Source organism: Falco rusticolus, chromosome 9, assembly GCF_015220075.1.
Source record: "Falco rusticolus isolate bFalRus1 chromosome 9, bFalRus1.pri, whole genome shotgun sequence".
Taxonomy (NCBI): domain Eukaryota; kingdom Metazoa; phylum Chordata; class Aves; order Falconiformes; family Falconidae; genus Falco; species Falco rusticolus.
Genome location: NC_051195.1, coordinates 26,165,343 through 26,188,283, shown reverse-complemented (window position 1 = coordinate 26,188,283; position 22,941 = coordinate 26,165,343). Strand labels below are relative to the sequence as shown.

At 37.1% G+C, this 22,941-nt stretch overlaps 1 protein-coding gene across 4 annotated transcripts in view; it reads right to left on the bottom strand.

Moving 5' to 3' along the window:
- The window catches only part of TBC1D12 (TBC1 domain family member 12), a 45,096-nt gene that overhangs the window by 1,744 nt on the left and 20,411 nt on the right, over positions 1-22,941 (bottom strand). The window contains exons 3-13 of one of the 4 annotated variants that reach the window (XM_037400322.1): positions 18,559-18,615; positions 11,892-12,007; positions 9,763-9,845; positions 7,960-8,077; positions 7,514-7,620; positions 6,770-6,850; positions 5,487-5,581; positions 4,683-4,754; positions 2,653-2,781; positions 2,223-2,332; positions 189-447 (exon numbers count right to left, since the gene is read on the bottom strand). In XM_037400322.1, the coding sequence (XP_037256219.1) occupies positions 189-447; positions 2,223-2,332; positions 2,653-2,781; positions 4,683-4,754; positions 5,487-5,581; positions 6,770-6,850; positions 7,514-7,620; positions 7,960-8,077; positions 9,763-9,845; positions 11,892-12,007; positions 18,559-18,615 (1,227 nt within the window). Of the gene's footprint in view, positions 1-188; positions 448-2,222; positions 2,333-2,652; positions 2,782-4,682; positions 4,755-5,486; positions 5,582-6,769; positions 6,851-7,513; positions 7,621-7,959; positions 8,078-9,762; positions 9,846-11,891; positions 12,008-12,840; positions 12,946-18,558; positions 18,616-22,941 lie in introns of those variants that run through there. The other 3 variants (XM_037400325.1, XM_037400324.1, XM_037400323.1) reach the window with 3 other exon arrangements.

The window sequence follows — 22,941 nt, the reverse complement described above, 5'->3', positions numbered from 1 at the left end:
ATCAATATTAACCACCACAATATTAGCATGGAGATAAGTTTCTAAAATAAGACACTAGAAAGGAAGTGCCCATTGCTCAGAAGCCAGACATGCAGCATAAAGTAGTCATTGAGCGCCCCATATACTCACATGGTGGTATGTCTGGTTTTTTATATATGTGAATATATATATCTCCAAGAAAAACTCACCTGTGCCCATTTTTTGTTACTATTCTGCATCTGAATAGCTGCAATACAACTAAAAAGCTTTTCTGATGTAATGTCTTCTGGAAGTTTTGTTAGAAACTGTGCTATATGAATAAAGTCCATCTGCAGGAGAATATCTTCATATAATCGAAGGATACCTAATCCTGTCCTAAATAAAAATTCTTCCCCATCTCTACAGAAAACATCCCAGACACGACAGGCCAGATCAAGTGGTAACGACTTGCTGTAGAGTGTAAAAATCCTACAATTCAGAAGAAAAAAAAAAAAAAAAAAGAACAGTTGTAACTTCAACCTATTTCAGAAAGATGAAAATACAACCCCCCTTTAAACCTCAGTTACATTAGCTGAGAATAAATAGATGACAAGTTATTTCATATGTTCTTATTTTTTCCCATATTTCAAAGATTCACAAGTCTCCTGTTTTTGAAGTCAGAACTCCTACTCTGAAACGCATCTTCTTTTTATGCTACAGGAAATCTTCCATTTGAAAGCCACCTCCTTTAGGAAGCTGTGGCTAGAGAGGTTAAAAACTTCTTTACACTCAAACAGGGTATAATATACAAATAAAAACTTAAGCAACAAAGATCGTAACTGTGTAACTCAACCCTTCCCACTATTTAAGCCATATGGTTTAACAGCTGTTAGTCATGTTTTCTAAACAAAATCTAAAGCCACAAATCATCAACAGAAGGCTACATCCCACTAACTTACCAATGAGAATAACTACATTCCTGTGATACATTGTGAATGTCTATTCACACTAAAAATCACCATCTAAAACCAGTTAGTTTTTTTCTTACAAGATGAGTCCAATTGTATTTCTTATTGCAAACTTTATTTTTAAAAAGCATTCATTATACATGGGCAGAAAGTTCAGTCTGCTGTATGTACCTTATTGTTGAACCCCTCCCATAAATTTGTAGTGGTTCCCTTGATACAAAACACAGCATTCTCTGTTTCCCCATTACTCCTATCAGGAAGTGCTTCAGGAACCTCAGACTACCATAACCTCTTCTACTCTGCCTTTATAAGAGGAGCTCTCTTTATCTCAAGGACTTCTTTGGAACACGTGCAGGAATAACAATCTTCATTTCCCACAGGTAAGTGGAAGCAGAATATTCTAGCACTTCGTACAGCAGCACTATTTCTGCAACATACATAGGACTCCCAATCTGCCTAAACTCTCAGGACTGCAGCACACTCATGCCTCAATGCTGCTATTGTACAACCTGCTCCTGCTGAGGCTTACTGCTTACTGATAAGCTGTGTCTTACAGCCCAAATTCAAATGACACGGCATTTTTGTATTTAATTCTACCCAATTCAATTTACTCTATTGGAAACTTCTAACCCATATAATAACCCTATATGAAGCATATCTTTCTCCACACGTACACTTGTGAATAGACCTTCCCATATCTGGCAGCACTACATACAATTCAAGGATGCTTGCATTACTGCCTTCCATTACAGGCACATAATGTAGTTTGATACTCTGCTTTAGAGCATTCATTACTTGAAAATGTTCACTGTATTTCTAAGTTTATCCCTTCCCAAACCAGGTCCTAAATTTCATCCTCCTCCTGCTTTAAAGTCTATATTCCTATATTCACATTTTATTCAATAGCTGGCAATGCTCATTTAATCAAGTCACTTACAATCAGTCGTAAGACAACTATGATGGAGTAGCCACCTCTCCCCTACTTATCTTGCACATAGCTGAGTCTTACCCCAGCAATAAGAAAATCAGACGCACAGGAGGCCTGTGTGTCTCATTTTCTATATGAATAGATGTCACTCCTAGTCCCAGTCCATAAAGCGTGAATCCTGACAGAGGAACTGCAGTTGCACAGAACAATTCAGCACAACTTCACAAGACCTAAAAAGCTGAGGTACACACACACCTACTGAATGCTTTCTTTATGCTGTATTTCTATTGCTGAAAAAACTATAGCAAAATGGAAGGAAAGTGTTCCAACAGTTCTAAGGTTAGGTTTGCTGCGTCCTCTGAACTCACCAATCTATCAAATATATGTCTGGAGTAAGACTGTATGATTTGAAATGAAGAAACAATTTGGGAAGGTTTTCTTCAAAGAATACTTCAAAGGCTGCAAAGTATTTCAGCATCTGTAGAGACAGTAAAGCACTTCATAAGCAGTCACCAAAAGAACACTTAGTTGTAAAATAACACAAACCCCACCAAAAACTGAGGTTGTCAACATAGCGCAATGTGACTTCTTGGGATAAGTACGACAATTCAGCGTTTCTAGAGGAAAAATCAAAACAGTGGATTCTGTTTCATGCATTAGTATCTGGTATTCTCAATTTTGTAACCACAGATTAAAGTTCTCCACTATTCAATAGGACAAAAGGAATTAATCAATAAATCAGCTATGCTTCAATTCAAAAGATTGTTATGGTTCAAAACCAAAAAACTCTCTGCATACCATGCTGTGATCCACACGGAAAAAGGCCAGCTGGCATGGCTTGTTTAGAAGGTTAGCAAAGGCAATGAAAGCATCTGCCTCTTCCAGATTGAGAATGAGCACAGCAGCAATGAAGGACATCCCTTGTACCTTCAAGTGGGAAAAGCATCGGGCAAATATAGGTGAGTAGGTTCAGTACATCTTATATCTTTGGAAATGCAAGTATTTACAGTCTGCAATATATCAAGTACCATTGTGTAACATTTCCAGATGACAGAAACAACACAGACAAATAGTTTTTATGCATGCAGTCAATTTGATTTCAGCAAGAAATAGGAGTGTTTTTTCAGATGCTGGTTTTAGGTGTTTAATGGAAGTTCTGGGAGGTCTCATGATCACAAGTCCTCAGGACTTGCAGTGCAAGAAAGTTAAAACTACACAGACTGGACGCAGAGCTCCTGAGAGAGAAAACTTGGCCTTGAATTCACTGTTATGGGAAAAACAGACATGGAGAAAACCCTCACATACAGGACAGTTTAGACCTAGACAGATATGTTGAAATTGAGACAAAATTCTGTTTCGGAACAGTCAACACATATCTTTCCACTTGCCAAACAGTATTTGCTCACATATGTAACATTACTTTTAAGTGGTGAGCTACAATACAAGTTTACATTTTTCCATGATTACTCTCTCAAAAACACTTTAGCTTGTAATCAGAGTGAAGAGCATTATTCTTGTAGTTGTTAACTAATGATCTGAATACTTATTATACTAAAAATAATTTTACCAATTTCAACTGCAGTGATTATTATTCCACTGTTTCTAGGCATCTATGCTGCCTGCTCCTCCTTTAAAAAAAAACACTCAGTATTTTAACCAATTAGGGAGAAGAATACTGATATCAGAAACAATCTGTTTCCATTTTTGTGGGGCAGATGGGTGTGGAAATAAGATTACATTTAATGCCATATTAACAGTAAAAATAAATCTATGATCAGAAATATCCAGGCTAGTTGTGTTCCTAATGAAAAAGAGAAGACCTCTACACATGAAAAGTTACTTATTTGCCTTTTAAGACTCCACCCTGAGAACAAGCAGTCTCAGAACCTGCAGAGTTTGTAATCTCACTTAAAGAGTATGGGAGGTTCTCCAAAAATGAGGTCACAGATGACAGAACTCAGGGCTAAAAACATTTCAACATGAAAAAACAACTTGATACTGATGCAGAGTCTGAAGCTTGACTGATTTAGAGAGGAAAATATCCTGTGCTAAACAATGCTTTGTTACATGCATTGGAGTAAAACTCTTCTTTTTAGCCCAGAAGCAATCAGAGCTTGTCAAAGGAGTTCCTAGCTACCCCCAGGAACAAAGAAAGAAAAAGAAAAGCATGTTTGTTATTTAACTGCTTCTGTATGCTGACACCATTCAGAGAGATGTTAGGTTTAGTCAGTTGGTTTGTGGGGGTTTTGGCAGGTTTTTTATGGGTTTTGGTTTAGTGTTTTTTTCTTTTTTAAAAACAGTAACGTTTGCTGCAAACAATCTTCTCTTCACTGAACTCAGATGGAGCAATTAATCTTTGACAAGACACCAATGAGGAGTTTCTGGATTTCAGGATATGTGGTAGTAAACCAGAGAGTACCACTGTGGAAATGACAGCAGTGGGAGCAACACCGGGACAGAACAGGCCAAGTGCTCACTGGAAATCCACTTAGCATGGGCGGGTTTTTTGTTATTATTTTTTTCCCCTATAGATACTCTGAGTCTTTCAGAACTGTAGTGCCTAATGAACACATCTGTTTAAAATTTTCCATGCAAGCTACAATAGTATACTCATCCTTGACATTCAGTACATCTTGAGCTATTTAATTATCTGTAAGAATTACCATCATTGTAACTGCTATGAGATGAGCAAATGCAAAAGTTGATTTATTTTTTTTTTTAAAGTGCAAGTAGCATGAAGTTTAGACAACCTACTCATTAATACACTCTAACACATGACATCTCAAGCTTATTTCCCCTGTTATAAACATTTTACAGCAAATACTTACGTATCCCACATCCGGTCTGTAACATGTATATGCTCCCAAAACACTATGCAGGAGATCATGATAAGGACCACCCTAATACAAGGGGAGGGACGAGGGGGATAAGAAAAAAGTTGTGGTTTTTTTATCACTTTATAAATAAAAGAAGGTAACAAGCCAGTATTTTAAGATGCAAGTGAGCCAGTGAGTTATTGCTTTGTTCACATCTAGAGTAACTTCAGTTTTTACTGTTACCATGTATGCTTTCGAGATGTTAAAGGAGAAGTAACAGACCAATAATCCTATGAAATAATTCAGTAGAAATCAGTACATAATGGAAAATAAGGATATGTGGTACACATCCAAGGTTGTTTTTTTCTTTTCAGAGACCGTGGAAGTTCTAGTTCTTAGTAATGCAAGTTACTGTATTACAATAGGGCACGCTTTTTTATATATGTGTTTATGTATATATTATAGCTATATAAAAATCATAAAGCCTGAAAATGTGTACTAAAACACATCAAGATTTCCATAGAAACAGTGAGAATATTCTCATGTTTGCACGTAATTTCATAGACATTAGAAGGAACCACATGCGATTTTTCCAGGAGAAAAACCTTACAGCTCATCATTAAGTGTCACTAGTTTATTCTCATTAACAAAAAAGATGATGATTTGCTGTTGTATGTAGAAAGAACTGATTTTACTTCTGTTGTTTTATAGAAACAACTTCTAAAAACTACTGCATATTTAGCCAGCTAGGTGTCCATTCTTGTTTAACTATTCAGAAGTTTAAAGCTGTCTTAACTAAAGTTACAGAAATCTCACCTTCTGGAAAATATATAGGGATGGAAATGTGCGTGATATATCCAACTTAATTAGCTCCAGACTGGCCTCACGATCAGCAACAGATGCACCTGCATCTGTAAGCAAAACCATCACTTATTAAAACAGATACATAAATTCTGCATACTTCAGAATAAAATTGCCATAGGCATATGCAAACTTTTAGGATCCAAGGAAAAAAAAGTTACCCAATTCTAATTCTTGGAGTACATTTCTATAGTACTATACTTCAGAAGCTAAAACTGTCCACTGATACCTGCTATATGCCATCAACTCCAAAGAGTGAGGGAAACTATTATTAATTACTACCTGGCCAGACTTAAAACAAACAGGTTACTTTTACTTCCATGTAACACTCTATCCAGGCCCAGAATGGCCCTGCACTCACTAGAATTTGAACTTTGCCAAGCCCAGTCCTCAAAACCCTGTTTTCTTTCTTATATTCTACTGTGACTTCAGTTACTGAGTCTGTTCAAGAGCACAGACAGCACTGCTCTTGATCTAAACATGATCCAGTGGGATCTTGCTTTTCAAATTTTTCATTCCTAATCAGCGCATTTGGTGGCTCGTTTCAACCAGCAGCATTGAAATACACTATGTACATGAGAGGAAAAAGATTAATTACATCATTATCACAAGAAGCTGGCACTACTTCACCTGCAAAGTCAAGCATATTACTTTCAAAAGTCATGCACTTCTCATGTCCCACTTTTACTGAAGGTAGCTAAAATGTACAGAGAAACGTCACTGAATAGATTTGGGAGGAAAGGCCACCTGGGCAGCCAAGGAAACTCAAGTAGGGTCTGAAATGTGTAATGCACACATTCTTCACTTCTCGGTTCCACAATGAAAAAATAGAGAATTATTTTTTTCTTTCCCAAAATTGTGGAAGGGATGCCAACATAGAACCATCTAAGCAAGGCTAAGCAATAGCACATAACTGTAATTTAGTTTCCCATTTCTTCTTTTTGTATTTCATCTAAAATTTTCATGACAGCTTAGTCCTGGTATTTCAGGAATTCAGAGGAAAACACATTCATTTGAAAGTGAACTAGCACATGCAATATTTTAATGCATCTTTTATTGATACAGTAAATACTGTTAAGTCCCTCGCTCACTGACTTGTTACAAGAAAGCAAACATTTGAGTAGGAAATGACTGAGCACTTTTAACAAGTATTCCTAATGCTGCAATTGCAACTGAACTTGTGAGACCTGGGTTTGTAAAAGTGAATAGGGGGCTGTCCAGCATCCAGGAGATCTCACCTTCTGCGTCATTCTCAGAGCTTGTCTCACTGAAGCTTTTCCATCGTTCCTTAGCCCTCGACAAGAAGATTTCATAAAGTTCTGCAAGAAAGCAAAACAAAACCAACAACAACAAAAAGGAAGAAGCAAGTGAGAAAAAAGTACCCAGCCAAAACAGAAGTGTTCTCAGCTTTGGTTTTGTTGCTTGGTTTCATCTTTGCCACTGGCTGTGGAGGGAGAATCTATTAGCTGGTTACCACTAACCACTGGAGTGCCACTATACACGGTTTTATAGTATGCACTGTATTATGCTTTTGTCTGCAGTGAGCATGCAAATTACAAGAGGGGAAAACATGTCTTAAATAATTCAGATTGTTCTTTTTCTGAATAGGTTAGAACACTTCCAATTCATCAAAATCATCAGTTATAAAATAAAACAATTCTCATTTCTACCCCCTTAAGAAAGCAAAGCTACAAACTCTCCATCTTAAACATAAAAATTATTTTTTGGGGGGGCAGGGGGGGCATCACTTTAACTCTTACAAGACTTAAATGTTTTTGTAAGCAGGTCTTGAACCTTGTTTCCATAATTCACCAGGCTATGATGTCTAATTTTTAAAAAACAACCGTTCCTAAGGTTGTGAAATACAGTTTGTCAAAAAGTAAATTTACACTGATTTTTATAATTTTTTAACAAAAGGTTGGATTTTTTTTTTTAATTAGTCAACTTAATTTTGCATTAAAATGTGATCTGTTAAGGCATACCAGGAGTGATATTTAATTCGTTTCCCACAGCTAGACTCCAGACTTTCCCACGTACACTTGGGGGCAATCCCTGCCACCACAGCTCTCGAACTCTTCGGGTAGCACGCCTAAGATAGGGGGGGGGCGAGAAAAAGAGGGTACATATTGCACATCTTGTTTTCTAAAATCATTGGGCAACTTAGAAGCAAAATAACATACTATTTCCCAGGTCAATATTCAAGGGTCTCTGCTTATGCTAAAGCCCCTTTAAAAAAAAACCAAAACCATTAAGCTCCCAGAAAGCATATTTCACATTGCTCTATAATAACCTCTGACTATATCATGGCAACAAAAACTGACTTCTTGGCAAAACAGAAAGGAAAAGGAAAATAGAGTATGTGGATCCTCTGTTTCCAGAGGAGAAACAAGCCAGCCTTGCCTCATTTACACAACAGAACTTTACTTACACGCCTTCCCAGTTAGGTAGTATTTCATTGACCCAAATCACCATAGCACTAGCAATATTCTCTTCTTGCTTGAAACGCTCTCTCATGATTTTTTTCCTTTTATGTGCTTCTTTAATTTCTGTTAGGCATAACATGTCAATAGTTCTGTATTAGTATACATAAATTATTAGGTAAATGATTTGGCTATTATCTAATTTAGATGTCTGAAAGATCAAGGGTACATTACAGTTGTGCATGAGCTAATTGATACTACTTCTTTGTTGATTTTACTGTTGATTTTAAGTGTATTTCTCAGAAATTTTTTTTAACTTAAGCTGTCTTTAAGTTATTCAAATACACAGCAACTTAGACAAGCAAAAATCTGCCTAGAGAACTTGTAGCACTTTTCTGCAGTACACAGAATGACTGAAAAGCAAGCACATCATCAGCGCTGGATTTTCTCTATTGAATTTCACACCACGTTCTACCTAAACCTTATTTAATATTTAGACTAATCAGCAATAATTATAGATAACTTTTAAATGGATGTAGAATTACACTCTTGAAAAATATTTTTATTTTACTGATTTTCACTGAAACTTCTACCTAGAAGAATTATGTATTTTCTTTTCTGGAAAGAGGACCTAAAGATCTGAGACAAAGCCACAATGCTGAACAAGAGAAGAGTATTCTGCCTTCTGTTTTAAAAGGATCATTTGTTAATCCCTCTTAATAAAAAGGCTAAAAGGACAGAGCAGTGCTATCTTGACATCACTAACCACCACTGTGAAATTGCAAGACATTTTCTATTTTCTGCATGGATTAGACACACCAACAGAACAAACATGCCATCCCTGGTAAAATGATTTGGCTGACTAGCTTCTTTAAGTTTCTACTGAAGCTTTGTGTCAACAATTTAATGTGTACTAAGGCACACACAGTGAAACACTACACACGGCTGACCCTCCAAAGATGCAGTTAGAGAACACGGACCACAGATCACAACTAACAGGATGCATACCACAAGAGTGAAATGAGTTGTCAAATGCCTTGGATTTCTTATTACATCTTTCAGAGTAAGCTGCCACAGATCCACAGGGGCTCAATCAGTTCAGAGCTCGTACCTCTAACAATAGCCCAAGAAAAACACGCAGCATATACTCTTAAAATAGCTTATTCCCTGAACACTAGGCATGAGACTACAGAAGTCCTTTCAACAACTGTTCGTATATTGACACAGTACCAGATGCTACAGATACGTTTAATTTTAAAACAGATCTAGTGGGAGTGGAAAGATTCACACAGATACAGCTGGATAGAAAAAAACAGCCAAAACACAAAGTTTTTATCTGTTTTCACACTGAAATTGATCTCAGATTCCTGAAAAAACAGATCTTTAAGCAGTTGGCTTTATTATACAGTGGCAATTGCAGCAACACAGATTAAAAAGAGTCTGTGGACCCAGCAGGTTTCTAGCTGATCATATTACACATTGTTCAAAAAAGGAAAAAAAAAAAAAAAAAGAGGAAAAAGCGCAAACACAAAACACACTAACACCCAAAAAAACATATCCTATCAAGTTTCTACTTAAAAATTAAAGAAAGCATTCAACTGACTTCTGAAACTAGTTACATTCACTGTGGAAGAATAAGAAAACAATTTGATAACTGAGTTTCTGTTTTAAACTGCGTGCACATATGTACTAGAGAATAACCTAGACATTAAACAAGATTGTTCTTTACTGTAACTAATAGCCTACAAGCCAGAAATTATTTTTGCTGCACAGTTAAAAACAATTATAATGGTTATTGGCAGTTAACATACCTCGTTTTTTTGCCTCTGCAACCATCTCATCATATTCTTGTCGGTGACGTAAAGCCTCCTCCACTGATTTGGCAGGAAGATTTCTGAAAACAAGTTGTTCCTGAATTCAGTACACATAAATGACGTTCTGAACCATTTCAAAACAGATTTTAATTTGGCTTCTCTCCAAGGTGAGCTTTGAGGTTCTCATTCTACCAGTGTTTCAGTAACAGCAGTACAGAACTACCAGGTTCTGAACTAATGGTGTTTACTGGTTCTGTTTATTAGTTCACCCCCAAAACAAGGTTATTAGATTTGCTGAACATCTGGAACGATGCTCAAGTGAAGTTTGCATGAAGGGACAAACGAGAAATATTGATATTTCATATAGTTATTCATTCCAATGCATTTCTGCACATTTAAATATTTGATCTTAATGCATATTTTAATTATTAATTATACCGGCATATCAATACTCCTTTTGTTCATATGACACCTATGATGACGTATTTTCAATAAAAGGTAAGGGGGTTTATTCATTATAGTTAGCCCTTCAAAACTCACACCAGAGAAGATAGGTTTACCAAAAGAAGAAAGGATAGATCCCCATTTACGTCAGAACTAAAGCTAAGGAAGCTTGCTGCAGAGTGACAAGTTCACCAGTTTAAAATGCATTTGGTTTTCGGCTGCATAGCGATCCCCTCACTGTCAAACACACACTTCCTTTTGACCAAGCAGACTCATTCCAAAACAAATCAGAACACAATGTTTGGTCTCAGTCTCTCACACTATCTACTTTGATTCGAAACAAGCAGAAGACAGTTTTGTCATTTTAATATGCACAACAAAAGGAGGGGGGGGAAGTTTTCCATCTCCTCTTATGCAAGCACAAAAGATAATTTTATTAGTATTTCAAATGAAAGTGAGAGAATATATTTTTAAGGATGAGACTGGCAACACATTACACACTTGGGACAGCACTCCAAATTGAAGTGTCATTTGTAAAACATATTTATGTTCATTTGTGAATTGTGGTATACTGAAAATACAGAAAAGCATCCAACTAGTTCCTGCGTATCTTACTCTGCACGACACAGAAAAAGAAATAATGCATTTACCAAAAAAAAAAATGATTGCAGCAATCCATACCTCCATTCAAGATATTTCTGCCTTAGCACTGAACGAACTTATATACCACTAGAGAGATTATCAAAGGAAACACTATATGTTCTATTTTCCATTTCATAATTGGAACTGATTAGAGCAAAGACTTAACAGTGCCATCGCAAGCTTTCTCAAGCTGCAGTTTGAAAGCTTTGTTCCATTTGCTTTCCTCCTGCATGAGTTCCTAGTCAGCAGGTCCTCCTTTTTCCTTCAAATTGCTGAAGGCTGTATAGCTGAATATACTATTTTGACCAATTTATTACCCATTTTTTATTACTATTCTTATTTGTACTTAATGCAGTTTTTGTTGCATCTTCATCTGCTGTTTCCTTGCTTTCAGCTGTAGTTTTAAGGAGCCACAAAAACATAACTGCAACAGGGGCAACAATTTCAGTGAACACTACTGTCTTGGTACCAACAAAGCATTTAACTGTAGTTGCCAGTTATAAAAAGAGCATTTAGCCTTTGCGACAGGAAGGTATTTCTTGTGTTTCAATGGCAATTACTCCCACACCTGCTGTTACCTACCTAATACTTTTTTTTTTTTTTTCTTTTTTTCTTTTTTGAAAAAACTCTTCTGGTAAGCCAAGTCCAGGTTTGCTGAAGTGACAACTGCCACTGTTAGGTCTTCTTGACTGGTCTAGGAAATTAAGTTTCCAGAATGGGGGAAGGAGAAAGGAGTGCACACTGAGATGGCAGTGAAGAAATCCATAAAAGTCTTCAGGAATTTTCCTGATGAATAATGCCCACAAAACTGTCACAGGCAGCTGTGATATACAGCAGATAACAGACTGGTGGCCCCATTAAAGCAAGAAAGAATTCCTCATATAGACTAAAATATACTTAAAGGTTCTTCTGGAGGTATTCATTAGGCTATTATCTGGCATGGAATAATGATACTTTCATGTAAGACTTGTGAAGTTTACCTCATCAGAAGCATATTAACAAATCAGTCACTATCAGTTCCACAGCAGAATCATACTTACGCTGGTCGATCCTCCAGAATCAAAGCAGTAGTTGAAAGTGGTTCAAATTCAATATTTTTGCGTCTTGCTGATGGGGGTGGAGGTTTATACATTCTTCCTGTCCGTGCTTCATATTCCTAAACAACATTATTGATAAAAATTAAATTTCAACTTTCAGTCTCACTTCTCATTAGTAAGCATATTATTAAGTGTAAAACAAGTAATAATGTTAAAATATGTAATATTAAATAATTTAAGACAGCAAGGAGCTAACATTACAAACTGGAACTGTTAATAGCAAGACAGTGCTGCCTTCCTGGACTGCTAAGATGAATGATAAAGCAGTTTTCTTGTATTAACTTAATCTTTGATCTATTCTGGTTCAATATTACTACCAGACATCCAAGGATCAGCTAGGAAATCTGCATAATCTTCCCAAACTAATTAGTGCACAAGTAATATGTTAAGTTGACAAAAAAAAAAACCAAACCAACTAACCAAGAATGTGTGTCTTCCTATTTCTTTCATTTTGATTCTATCTACCCTTAAGATCCTGTACCCCTCACGTTTCTGAAGCTTTTAATAAGACCAAACCCACATTATCCAGAATTACCTACACTAGACTCAGTGACAACATAACAATATTTATCATTACAAGTCTGTTCCACATCATTTCTTTCTCAAAGGTTAAAACATGCAGTCTACTTAGAAGAAATATTTAACGACCTTTAATACATGAAAGATTCTGAGGAAGGGAGAATCCCATTCCTTTTTCTACAAGAACAACTCAACAAAACAGAAATGAGACAGTCTTTAGGAAAAAGGTTAGACAGCGCCAGATGAAAACCTCAGATCTCATGTTGCCTTTTTAGCCTCTGTAAATAAAAATATACCGCCAAGTTACTGGGAGACCCATCCTTACAACCAAGCAAATCTTAAAAGGTTTTCTGTGAGAAGACTTTCAACTTACTCCCAAACCAAGTTAGCTTGTGGGTTCACAATCTCCTTAGGCTTGAAGGCTAAATACTAGCTTCTCTGCAAGTCTTCCACATGCTGGAATTCAAACATAGAAAACTAAGAGCTGAAAAACCATCTTTTTTTAAGAGAACAAATTCAAGGTACTTCAGTAACGTGCTTTCACAGATCACACAGCTCTATTCTTAAGCACATTGAAGTGAGCTCTAACTTGTACAAGCTTTTTTTTATCTAAAGACAATTTTTCTTGTACGTCTATTGCTTTAATAATTTTGTAAGTAAATTCAGTCTCAGATTAACCAAAGCATCTTATGTTTAAGTAAACAAAAAGAAAACCACTAATCAATTACTAATTAGGTCACATATTTTCCCAATCAAATATAAGTCTTCTCTAGAAGCTGCTCCCAAACGAGTCTCACCCCTAACACACAGCCTCTTGTACACATTTGTTCTCCCAGGGAGAAACAGAAGGCTTTACACATTCAGTGTTCACTGACTACATTATGGAAACAGAGCTGACAACTTTAAAGGTATTAAACAGCTTACAAGTACAGCACACACAGTTGAAGTCCATAAAGTTAGATGGGAAAAGACCTCTTACAAATGTGACAGTGCAGCCTCAGATTTCCAGAGAGGGCACAAAGTGTTTGCCCAACACAAAAGTGGCTTAAAGCTTTCTCTTCATCAGCCTCCTTACCCTATCCATTGTAATGATCTGTAACGGAATTTCTGTCCTTCCACATTTAGCATAATACATTCAACAATCTGAAAAGCATAACCTCAATGATGTCATGTTAATCTCATCTCAAGAGGAAGTTATAAAAGAATCACTGAGGTTGGAAGGGACCTCTGGAGATCATCTAGTCCATCCACGCTGCTCAAAGCAAGGTCAACTACAGCAGGCTGCACAGAGCCTTGTTCAGCCAGAGTTTTAGTATCACCAAGGATGGAGATGCCAGAGGCTACAGCACCTGGTATTCCCAAGTGGTTTCTCATCCAAATACTAACCAGACCCAACCTGTTGGCTTCAGAGATCAGGTGTGCTCACTGGTAAGGCCATATACATTATATGCCACGTTACTTTTCACATTCTGAGAAGTTATCTGGACTTCTTGCCCTTTGTTAGAGTCAGAATAATAGTTTAACTGATGAGAAAAGGTGACTACACCTCCATAAAACAAGCCAAAGAATAGTTTTGGAACATTCTCAGTATCTTTTGAAGTGGTTTCCACTCCACCCCACCAAGTCTTCAGCTATCCTTCCAGCTCTCCACCCTTTAATCACTGCGTCATACTCTGCCCCATGGCAGCACACCAAATAACTCATTTTGTTAGTGCCCTGGAAAGACAGGTGCAAATCTATCGCAACCAGCCTACTGTTACATCTATAGAAGAAGCTTTGTTGCTTTTCTGTCTTCACCAAAAAGCCCGAATGTGCACCTTGTAAAGAAAAAGAGCAAGCAACTGTTTGCTATCATAATTTATACATACATTCACAGTAAAAACCTAATTCTTTGTAAACACAATGACTTCAAACGTACTAGCCAACTGTTCTCAAATACAACTTCGAAATATTTCTAAGTCTCTGGCAAAGAACAGTTGTACAAATTTCCTAGAACATATTCCTGCCCTGAAGGGTAATTCCCAAGACAACTTCCGATTGAAAAATAATAAACATCCAACATAATTTGGCATATTTGAACAAGTATCTTGAACAACTGGACATACAGGATTGGTAGAGCTCTGTTTTAATTCACACAAGCATGAGAAAAAAACCTGTAAGAAGAACATACACTGTATGAATGAATATATATTTTCTTAAGCCTAAGATTATTTCATTCCACCTAAAACCAGAGACATTATAGGTACTCCTGCCAAGCTTTATATCTCAGGATACCCCAGCACATTCTTAACATAGGAATGTATCCTGTGATTACACCTGGAGGTCAGCATCCAGGCTGCAGTACAGTAACAATGCTGTCTCTCATTCTTGGTAGAAGTTCTCATTTACTTTCACATTTTCCAATACTTTGTAACAGAAGCCACAAAATCAAGTTCATTTAGTGGTCAGAGATGAGGAAGCTCAAAAGGTACCAACCTTTTCAACATTCTTACATACCTAATTTGTATGCAAGTTAAATAAAAGCACTGCAAGATGGACATTAGAAATGAAGCCACTCTCACCTTTTTATTACAAGCAACACATTTGAATGGTGCTAGTGCTTCTGGCTATCGTACATGCTAAGAACTGACATACTATTTCCAAAGCAAGACAGAAAGAGGGGAGAAAAAAGAAAAAAAAAAAAAAAAAAGTATTTCGACAGGGATTTCCACTCATCACCCAGTCGTGTTTCTGAAAGTAAGTACGCTTTATGAACAGTTGGGTTTTTTTGCAAGAAAAGAACACATGAACAGAGGGGGGAAACTGTAAGCATTTCTAGAGTCAAAGCAGAGCCCCAAACAGCATGAAGCTCAAACAGTCATGGCTGCACATTCCCCAAGATTAAATATATTCCAAAGTATCAGAACTTCCCAATAGAAGATGCTTCCTCCTCAAGAAGCCTACGCTCTAGGAAACTCATTTGAAGATCAGATCCCAGAACTATCAGGCATACATGGAACTCACTAGTTTGTGCAACTAAAATACAAAATATTCCAGGAAAATAAAAGGATATGACTAGATGTAAAGAATCCAATAGCCTTAACCACGCATTTGATGCAGACTCTGCGGTTCTTGATATGGGATAAAAAACTTGAGCTGACATAGAATTTCAGTTCAAAAGATGTGAGCTGAGCTAGTACTTTTCCATGACAAGGTAAAAATGCCATTTAATCTCAAATATCTTATCAAATGTTTAAGATGCAGGGCATATGCCAGAGGATAGAACAGCTGACAGCTAAGACTGAAGACTACGTAAGACCGGTTTACGTAAAAAAAAAAAATAATTTTGAAGAGTGACATATTATGGTTTCAGTAGCTTAGGGAGTGTTGTTAAAAGAATTCTTTATTGCAGCATATCTGGTACTTATTGACAGTTACGGAACTTTTCACAATCCCAAAATAAAGAAAAACAAATCTCACTTTAATAGAAAGTAAGAATAGTTATATCCTTATTAAGGTGGGAACTGCATCCTCTCATCTACTGCCAATAATTAACCTGCTAACAGGCCAAAAGCACGTTTTTCCTGAAAAGCACTGCGACAAACACATTTAAGAGCACTTTGATATGTAGAGGGACTTGTATTTCTGGTATTTATTCCTACAGAAATACAGATAAGCCTATTAACCTACAGACAAGTAACAGGTAAATGGGGCTGGGGGAAAATAATAATTTAAAAAAGTAGTCTTTTGCTTGTAACTTTGTGTTTACGAAGATAAAGATCTCCCAAATTGTATCTTCTTAAAAAAAATAATAATAATCCCCTGGTGTTTTAAACAAAAGAAAAATAATAAACCTGCTTTACCTGATGTACATCTACATGGAAAACATACAAAGCTGAAGTTTCTTTCACCCTTCCTTGGAAGGACCATATAGGACAGCTAGCCCATTCAGAGCTATGCTAGGTATCTCTAAACAGTACTGGATTGCACTGTGTAACGCAGGCGTAATTGCCCATAGCTGCTTCTTGCAGTAAGCAAGCCACCTTACAGAAAGGAAAACCAGCTGCACTGCAGCATTCCAAAAGCATTAGTTGACCTTAAATAGGGTATGTTTGTGGGGATAAAGTATTTAACAAAGCATGCACATAATGATTCAATTTTATAAAACAAACTTACACCTACAGTGCCCAAACTATAGAGGTGTAAAGGACTAAAATATTGACCATGAAATTTAATATGCATCTTGCTTTGATCTATCTAGGATCCAACAACAAAAGCTAAACTCCTGGAAATGAGTGATACAAGTCTTGGATTACTAGGACTGTGAAAGTCCTCACAGTCCTGAAAGTACCAATTATAGTGATTAAGCGCCACAGATCCAATTATGTTTTAGGTTTGCTGGAGGAGAAAGTTATCTGATAGGCAACACTGAATTAACTTTCACTAACTTAAGGACTGTCTCTATTTAAAGTAGATGTCAAGGCATACTAATACTCCAATTAAAGCATGCACCCTGTGTATGACAGTTTCATTTAACATGCTTTACTCCCCCAGAATTCTAAGCCTGATCTGAAACAGGTTTTATTCAGTCACTGCTTCTGTTGAGGAAACAATGGGGGTTACCATATATTCTGCAAATGGTTTTGAACCTCTCTCCCCTCTACACGTGTGACTGTGGAGCAGATGGGCCTCTAAAAACATCTGTATGATTATTTTTGCAATGCTGTACAGCTAACTAGGAATATAACCAGAAAGATCATTTCAAACAGGGTTGATCACCCAAGAATGGAAATATTAACAGAATTGCTATAGCTTAGGAGGGGCACTCTTCTATTAGTTTATTAGATGATATAGTTAATTTATGTAAGAACTTCTGCTAATGCATATGGATTCCCTCCTGTGTCATCACGCCTGTCCTCCTCAGATTAAATGCTAAAATTGCTGAGCTAGCACTGGCTACAAATGGTTGATAAACAAAGTGCTCATAGCAGAAGTAGATGTCACCAAAAAATTCTGTGAGTCATAAACTAGACATTTTCCCAAAACTAAGAATGCCAGATGCTGTCAGGACAGACAAAACAGTACATTCTTTCCTAACTTTCAGGCAATATGGAAAGAACCTATAATGGAGGAGGGAAAAATACTAATCCTCACATAGTGCAAGAGAACAACCAGACACTGATGAGCTTCTAGGTCAATCTTCAAATTAATGCCATCTATCTTCAAATTATTTGTTTATTTTTTTCCTCAACTGGGTATTTTAAAAGTTGCATCAAGTGTCATCTTTTGTTGTTTACAAAAGCGCGTGAAGTCATGGGCTTTGGGCCCAATAAAGAAGAGCAGAGGGTGGCTGGACCACGTAACACAAACCATAAGCATCACATATCAACTAGCAGTTATATTACTGCTCTGCTTCACAAAGCCAGAGTAACAGATTCACAGAACTAAAAAGCCAACTCTATTCCTGTTTAACGCAGAGTGTACTATTCCTGTTTAACACAGAGTGTGGGATTACATAAAGTTTTCAAAGCAACAAGCATATGCATTGGACCAATTTCATAAGGATACCAGTCACAGCAAATAGAAGACACAACATACAAGAAAAGTTTCAATAGCTGTACATTTCCAGGTTTCCAATTTCATATTGGAAGTAGTGACTAAAAGCATCTGGAATTCTAAAGTGCCACTGTTAATAGTTTATGTGACTTAGTGACAAGGAAAAAACAAGATTATAGGATACTGTTTTTCAAAGCTAATAACTTGTAATAGTTTTGAATACATTGTAAGACTTTTAACAACCTTAACCATTAAGCAAGGAGGCACACCAAACAAAGTTACTGTCAAGCTCTAGCATTACCTATTTTCCACTATTCAAGAACATGCAACATAAACAATAAGCAGTAATACTCTATCACTTTAAGTTGTTAGTGAGATTCATGTGTGATGTGTATTTGTTTATTTTACTAATGGTATCTAATGAGGTGATGGTTAGTGTCAAAATATTCATGCTACTGTGAAAATGTGATGTTTGTTCTATTTTAATGAGTGCTACATAGTCCCATGCATGGCATTGAATACAACTAAAAATACATATATATATTAAATTTCATACCCCTGTGTTTAATTGACTGAGAGCAGATATTGATGCAAGACTGCCAGAACTGTCATCCTAATGAGAAAAAACAGAAGCAAAGCCTTAGTGAATAAATGAAGACCATTACAATATAGCAACATGCAAGCCAAAATTTAAATTCATATGTAGAGTACCTATGTTTTACGTTTGAACAAACAGATGTGTCTGTTTCTACTTCTTCTCCAGCTCTCAAAATTATACAAAAACACACAAAAAGACTTCCCACTTCTGCAAGATGCGTACAGAGAACTATTGGAATATTTCTGTGTTTTAATTGAAGTTTTATATTTTCTACAATCAGCACTTTTGCCCAAAAGGAGATCTTTTTCCATGGCGCTTCTCAGGTGCATGACAAAAGGCATTCCCTGATGTCTCTCCCTAGTCCACACCACCCATAAAAGTTACACTTGTTTAAACACTAGCCTTGGAAAATATGCTGTTAAAAAGGAAAGAACAAAACATTGTCTATAGGCTGACACAATAGAAATGAGTCTTGAAGACTTTGCTTTCATTCAGCTCATCTTAGATTGCACATCATACCCAACTAGATCTTTACCTATAAGCTAGTTAGCTTTAAAGCTTAAAATCAATACTCAAGAATAGTACTTGCACTGTGGAGAAAGGAAAAAGAAACGTAACTGGACTTGGATAAGCATTTGGCAAAAAATGAAATACTAGGTTAACTTTCAAAAAACCTTTCACATTCTGTGTTTGGGTTTTTCTATTTAACACCACAAGATCGAAAATGTTAGATAGCACAGTGACTTAGAGTGGGCCTTTGATGTAGAATTCTTATCCTTTCTTTTTCAAGCTTTAGGAAGAGAAGGCTTGCTTCAATATTCTTTGTAGCTGATCTCAAAGACTTTTTCTAAAAAAAAACAGCAGTCAGAAGAATTCACATCAGGGTCAACACCTCTGCAGTATTTTCAAAACATTAATCCCACGCTCACTGCAGAGTACTCCCCTGAAGATGCGTTTGTGCCACCAGCATGGCACTGACATCATAGTAAGTTCTCCTTGACAAGTTTTCCTCGTCAAAGCAGCTGGGTGACCCCTGGTAGCAGGAGCTGAACTGTATTTTAGATCCTTTACACAAACAAAAGGAGGCGTTTGTCTCACTGAGGTCCTACCAGTTTCATTACTGTTTTACTGACAGGATTATCACTACGAAAGTCTAAAACACCGGGAAAGATCTTTGTTTTACCCCTAGCATAACGTTTTACTGACTACATGTGTGACTCTGGAAAGATGAGGGACATCTCCTGTGAATCCAGGCCTTCTCACTGCTGCTAGCAGACAAACTGTTACTCAGGTGTACATGTCCCTTGCAAGACCCAACACCCCCATTTATTGTAATAACCCCCCCGCTGGTTTCAAGGCAGTTTGTTGCCAGTGTATTTCCACCCTGTATCTGCTAAACAGGCAGAAGTCTTGCCTTTCTCTTTTCTCCAGTAGCAGTGCAAGACAAGCCAACATGACCTCTACGTAGGTATCAGTCTGCTTAAGAACCACTCCCATGAAAAAGCATCTAGCACTGTATTTACCTACTTCTTTCAGATACTCGGTCCTTAGATCTGTTGACAAACATGCCACTTTTTAAGCATTAAGATCTCCCTTCACTGTTAAACTGACACAGACTGGAGGGAAGAGTTAATATTGCAAGTTAGGTCTGAGTCACATGAAAACTGATTCAAAACGCATCTGTTCCTCTGAAGAGGAACCTCTGACAACTCTTGTCCCTGGGAGACCATGGGAGTTCTGCCGACTCAGTGAATGCAATTTCTGCATTGGATTTCAGCCTGGAGATAACTACATTGGAAAAATATGCAAGTGAAGACACTGAGATTTTTAAGCCTCAAGCACTTTTTCAAGATTTCAGAGCCACCCAAAAATATTTTCATATGTTAGTTGTAGGACACTGACCCACTCATCAAAATCAGCAGTAGTATTTAACAGACTGGCCAAAATTAATACCTTCTACTTTGTATGCAAGGTGACAACTTTTGGAAAAAGACAGCTTTACTCCACTTCTGAATAAGCAATCATTTCTAAATCACTGCAAGCTTTTAATTAAATATAAAAGCAGATTTTTTACCCCATTTAAGGCTGCCATTTACCATACTTTGTTAAAACTGCTGATAAAGTGAATTTGGTACATGTTTTACTTTTACCTTGCAATGTGTATTTTCATAGTTTGTGTTTAATTCAGGCATATTAGGGGAAAAAGATCACCCTACTGCTTTAAGCAAATTAATAAAAAAGTATTCAAAATTGCTTTAGTAAAAAACAAGAGCTATGGTATGCAGAATCATCGTGACCACAGATTAAAAGCTCTCCTCTTTAACCATAAGCACAGAAGAATGAAAATGAGTTTGCATTTTTAAAAAGAATGTGGACTTCGGTCAATACACACCAAATTGTTACACATCAGCCCACAAGTCTGTTTCTGCTTTACATGCTTCTGTATTAAAATATTTCAGCAGTCTAATTTAAAGCAGATTTCTGTATAGACTGAAAAGAATTTACCAGACTGATCATTAATGACCACATACTTCTTATAACAGCCAGTTTTACTAGCTGCAGTTCACGAAAAAAGGCACACTTCCTAAAACCATCAAATGCATTTGACATTTTCAGTCCTAAGGAGTTGCTGTTTTCCCTTCTTAAAAGACAGTGAAGGAAGGAAGCCCAGAGGAGGGAGATGTCCAGCAAAAGAGTTGGCCTCGATACCACATCCTGCTTGGGCAGCTCTAAATCCAAGGAGAGCCGAGCTTGCCAGCAGCTGCGGGCGGGGAGACGCAGCTGCCGAGAACTTTCAACCTCTGCCCCAGTTCGAGCTAGAGCATCTCTCCCAAAGCATGCTGATGGCAGCACAGCTGCAAGGGACCCCACCGTCTCCCCAGTCAGGCAAGCCCTGCAGGCTGCTTTTCGACAAAAATACTCATCCGCTTCTACATATGCTAAGAAACTTGCAAAGAAATTATTTACGGTAATATTCATTAGACAGTCTCTGGAGGCAGAGCTGGCTGGAGTAGTAGTTTGGAAAATATCTGAAACAGTATCCCAAATTAAATTCCCAGATTTTCTTGGAAGTTATTCAGGGTATTAGAATCACTACCTGACTTCTCTGGAGAGGCATACATAGCAATGCCTAGTTGACAGACAGCAACTGGGAGCCACAAGCATTCATTTAAATCTAAGTATCAATTCAGTACATCACCCCTACCCAAACAAAGACAACAAAGGAGGTTTCCATTAGCCAGGATGGAAACAGGACATGTGTGCTCTACCAACCTTTTGGCTACAAATCTACAGTGATACGACCTTTTTCTTGTTTTACTAATATGAGAATCCTTTAAGCTTCACAATATTGCCATAAAGTTTTGATACAAGTATTAGCCTACCCAAAAGACTTCCTCCTCCTATTAATTATGAAGTTTTTCCTGTCATGGGTTATTTTTTTCAGCAAAAGGGCTTAAGTTCTCATCCTTTGTCTGAAGGATACTGGCCACTGGCATCGGTATAGTCACAGGACGATATACAGCCATGGAGAATGTCATTGCTGTTCAGCAACGGCAAGCTTTGATACTAGAAACAAACTACCATAAACTCCCCCATGGGCAGCTTGCCTATAACTTAGGCCCATTCTACTTGCATGGTCTTACACCTAGAAGCTCATAAACAGTGAGTAGCCATTGTTCTGACCACAGAAAACTAAAAAAAATTTGGGGAATACGTGGGGTTTGTGTTTCAGATCACATCCGAACCCTTGACTTAAAATTTAGAATGTCAAAGTAGAAGTCTGTAGAGACATTCCATGTAGGATATAAAGTATTCTGCCAGGTTAACAGAACATATTAAGCTTTAATCTTATTTCCAGCAACTTCTTAACAGCCTCATATTCTTTTCACTCACCTCTCCTGCAAAGTGAGGAATTTAATCTGGGGACTTCAGTCAGCCATACAAGAGTGAATATACTATTTTCCCCTAATTTTCAATAACCAAGTGTGTCTATATTCATTCTAACCCATCAGCAGCTTAGCAAATTTGAACAGTTTTGAGAAAGAAACAATTGGCTTTTCTTCAGAGGCATATGCACAAGGAGCTGTATTGTAAGTTTTAAACACATATGCAAGACATCTGATGTGTTAAATGCAGACACATCAGGATCACCTCTCAATTTAAGAATCAAATTTTCTCAGGTATTTAACTTTGTGCAGAGTATACCATCAATCTGGATCCCCCTTTGCTAACTGTGTTTCTTAGCTCATGCATGCTTTAGCTAAATTAAAAGCTAAAAAATAAATTAAAAGCTGAAAATATTAGCTACGCATTACTCAAGATTATATAAATCCAATATTG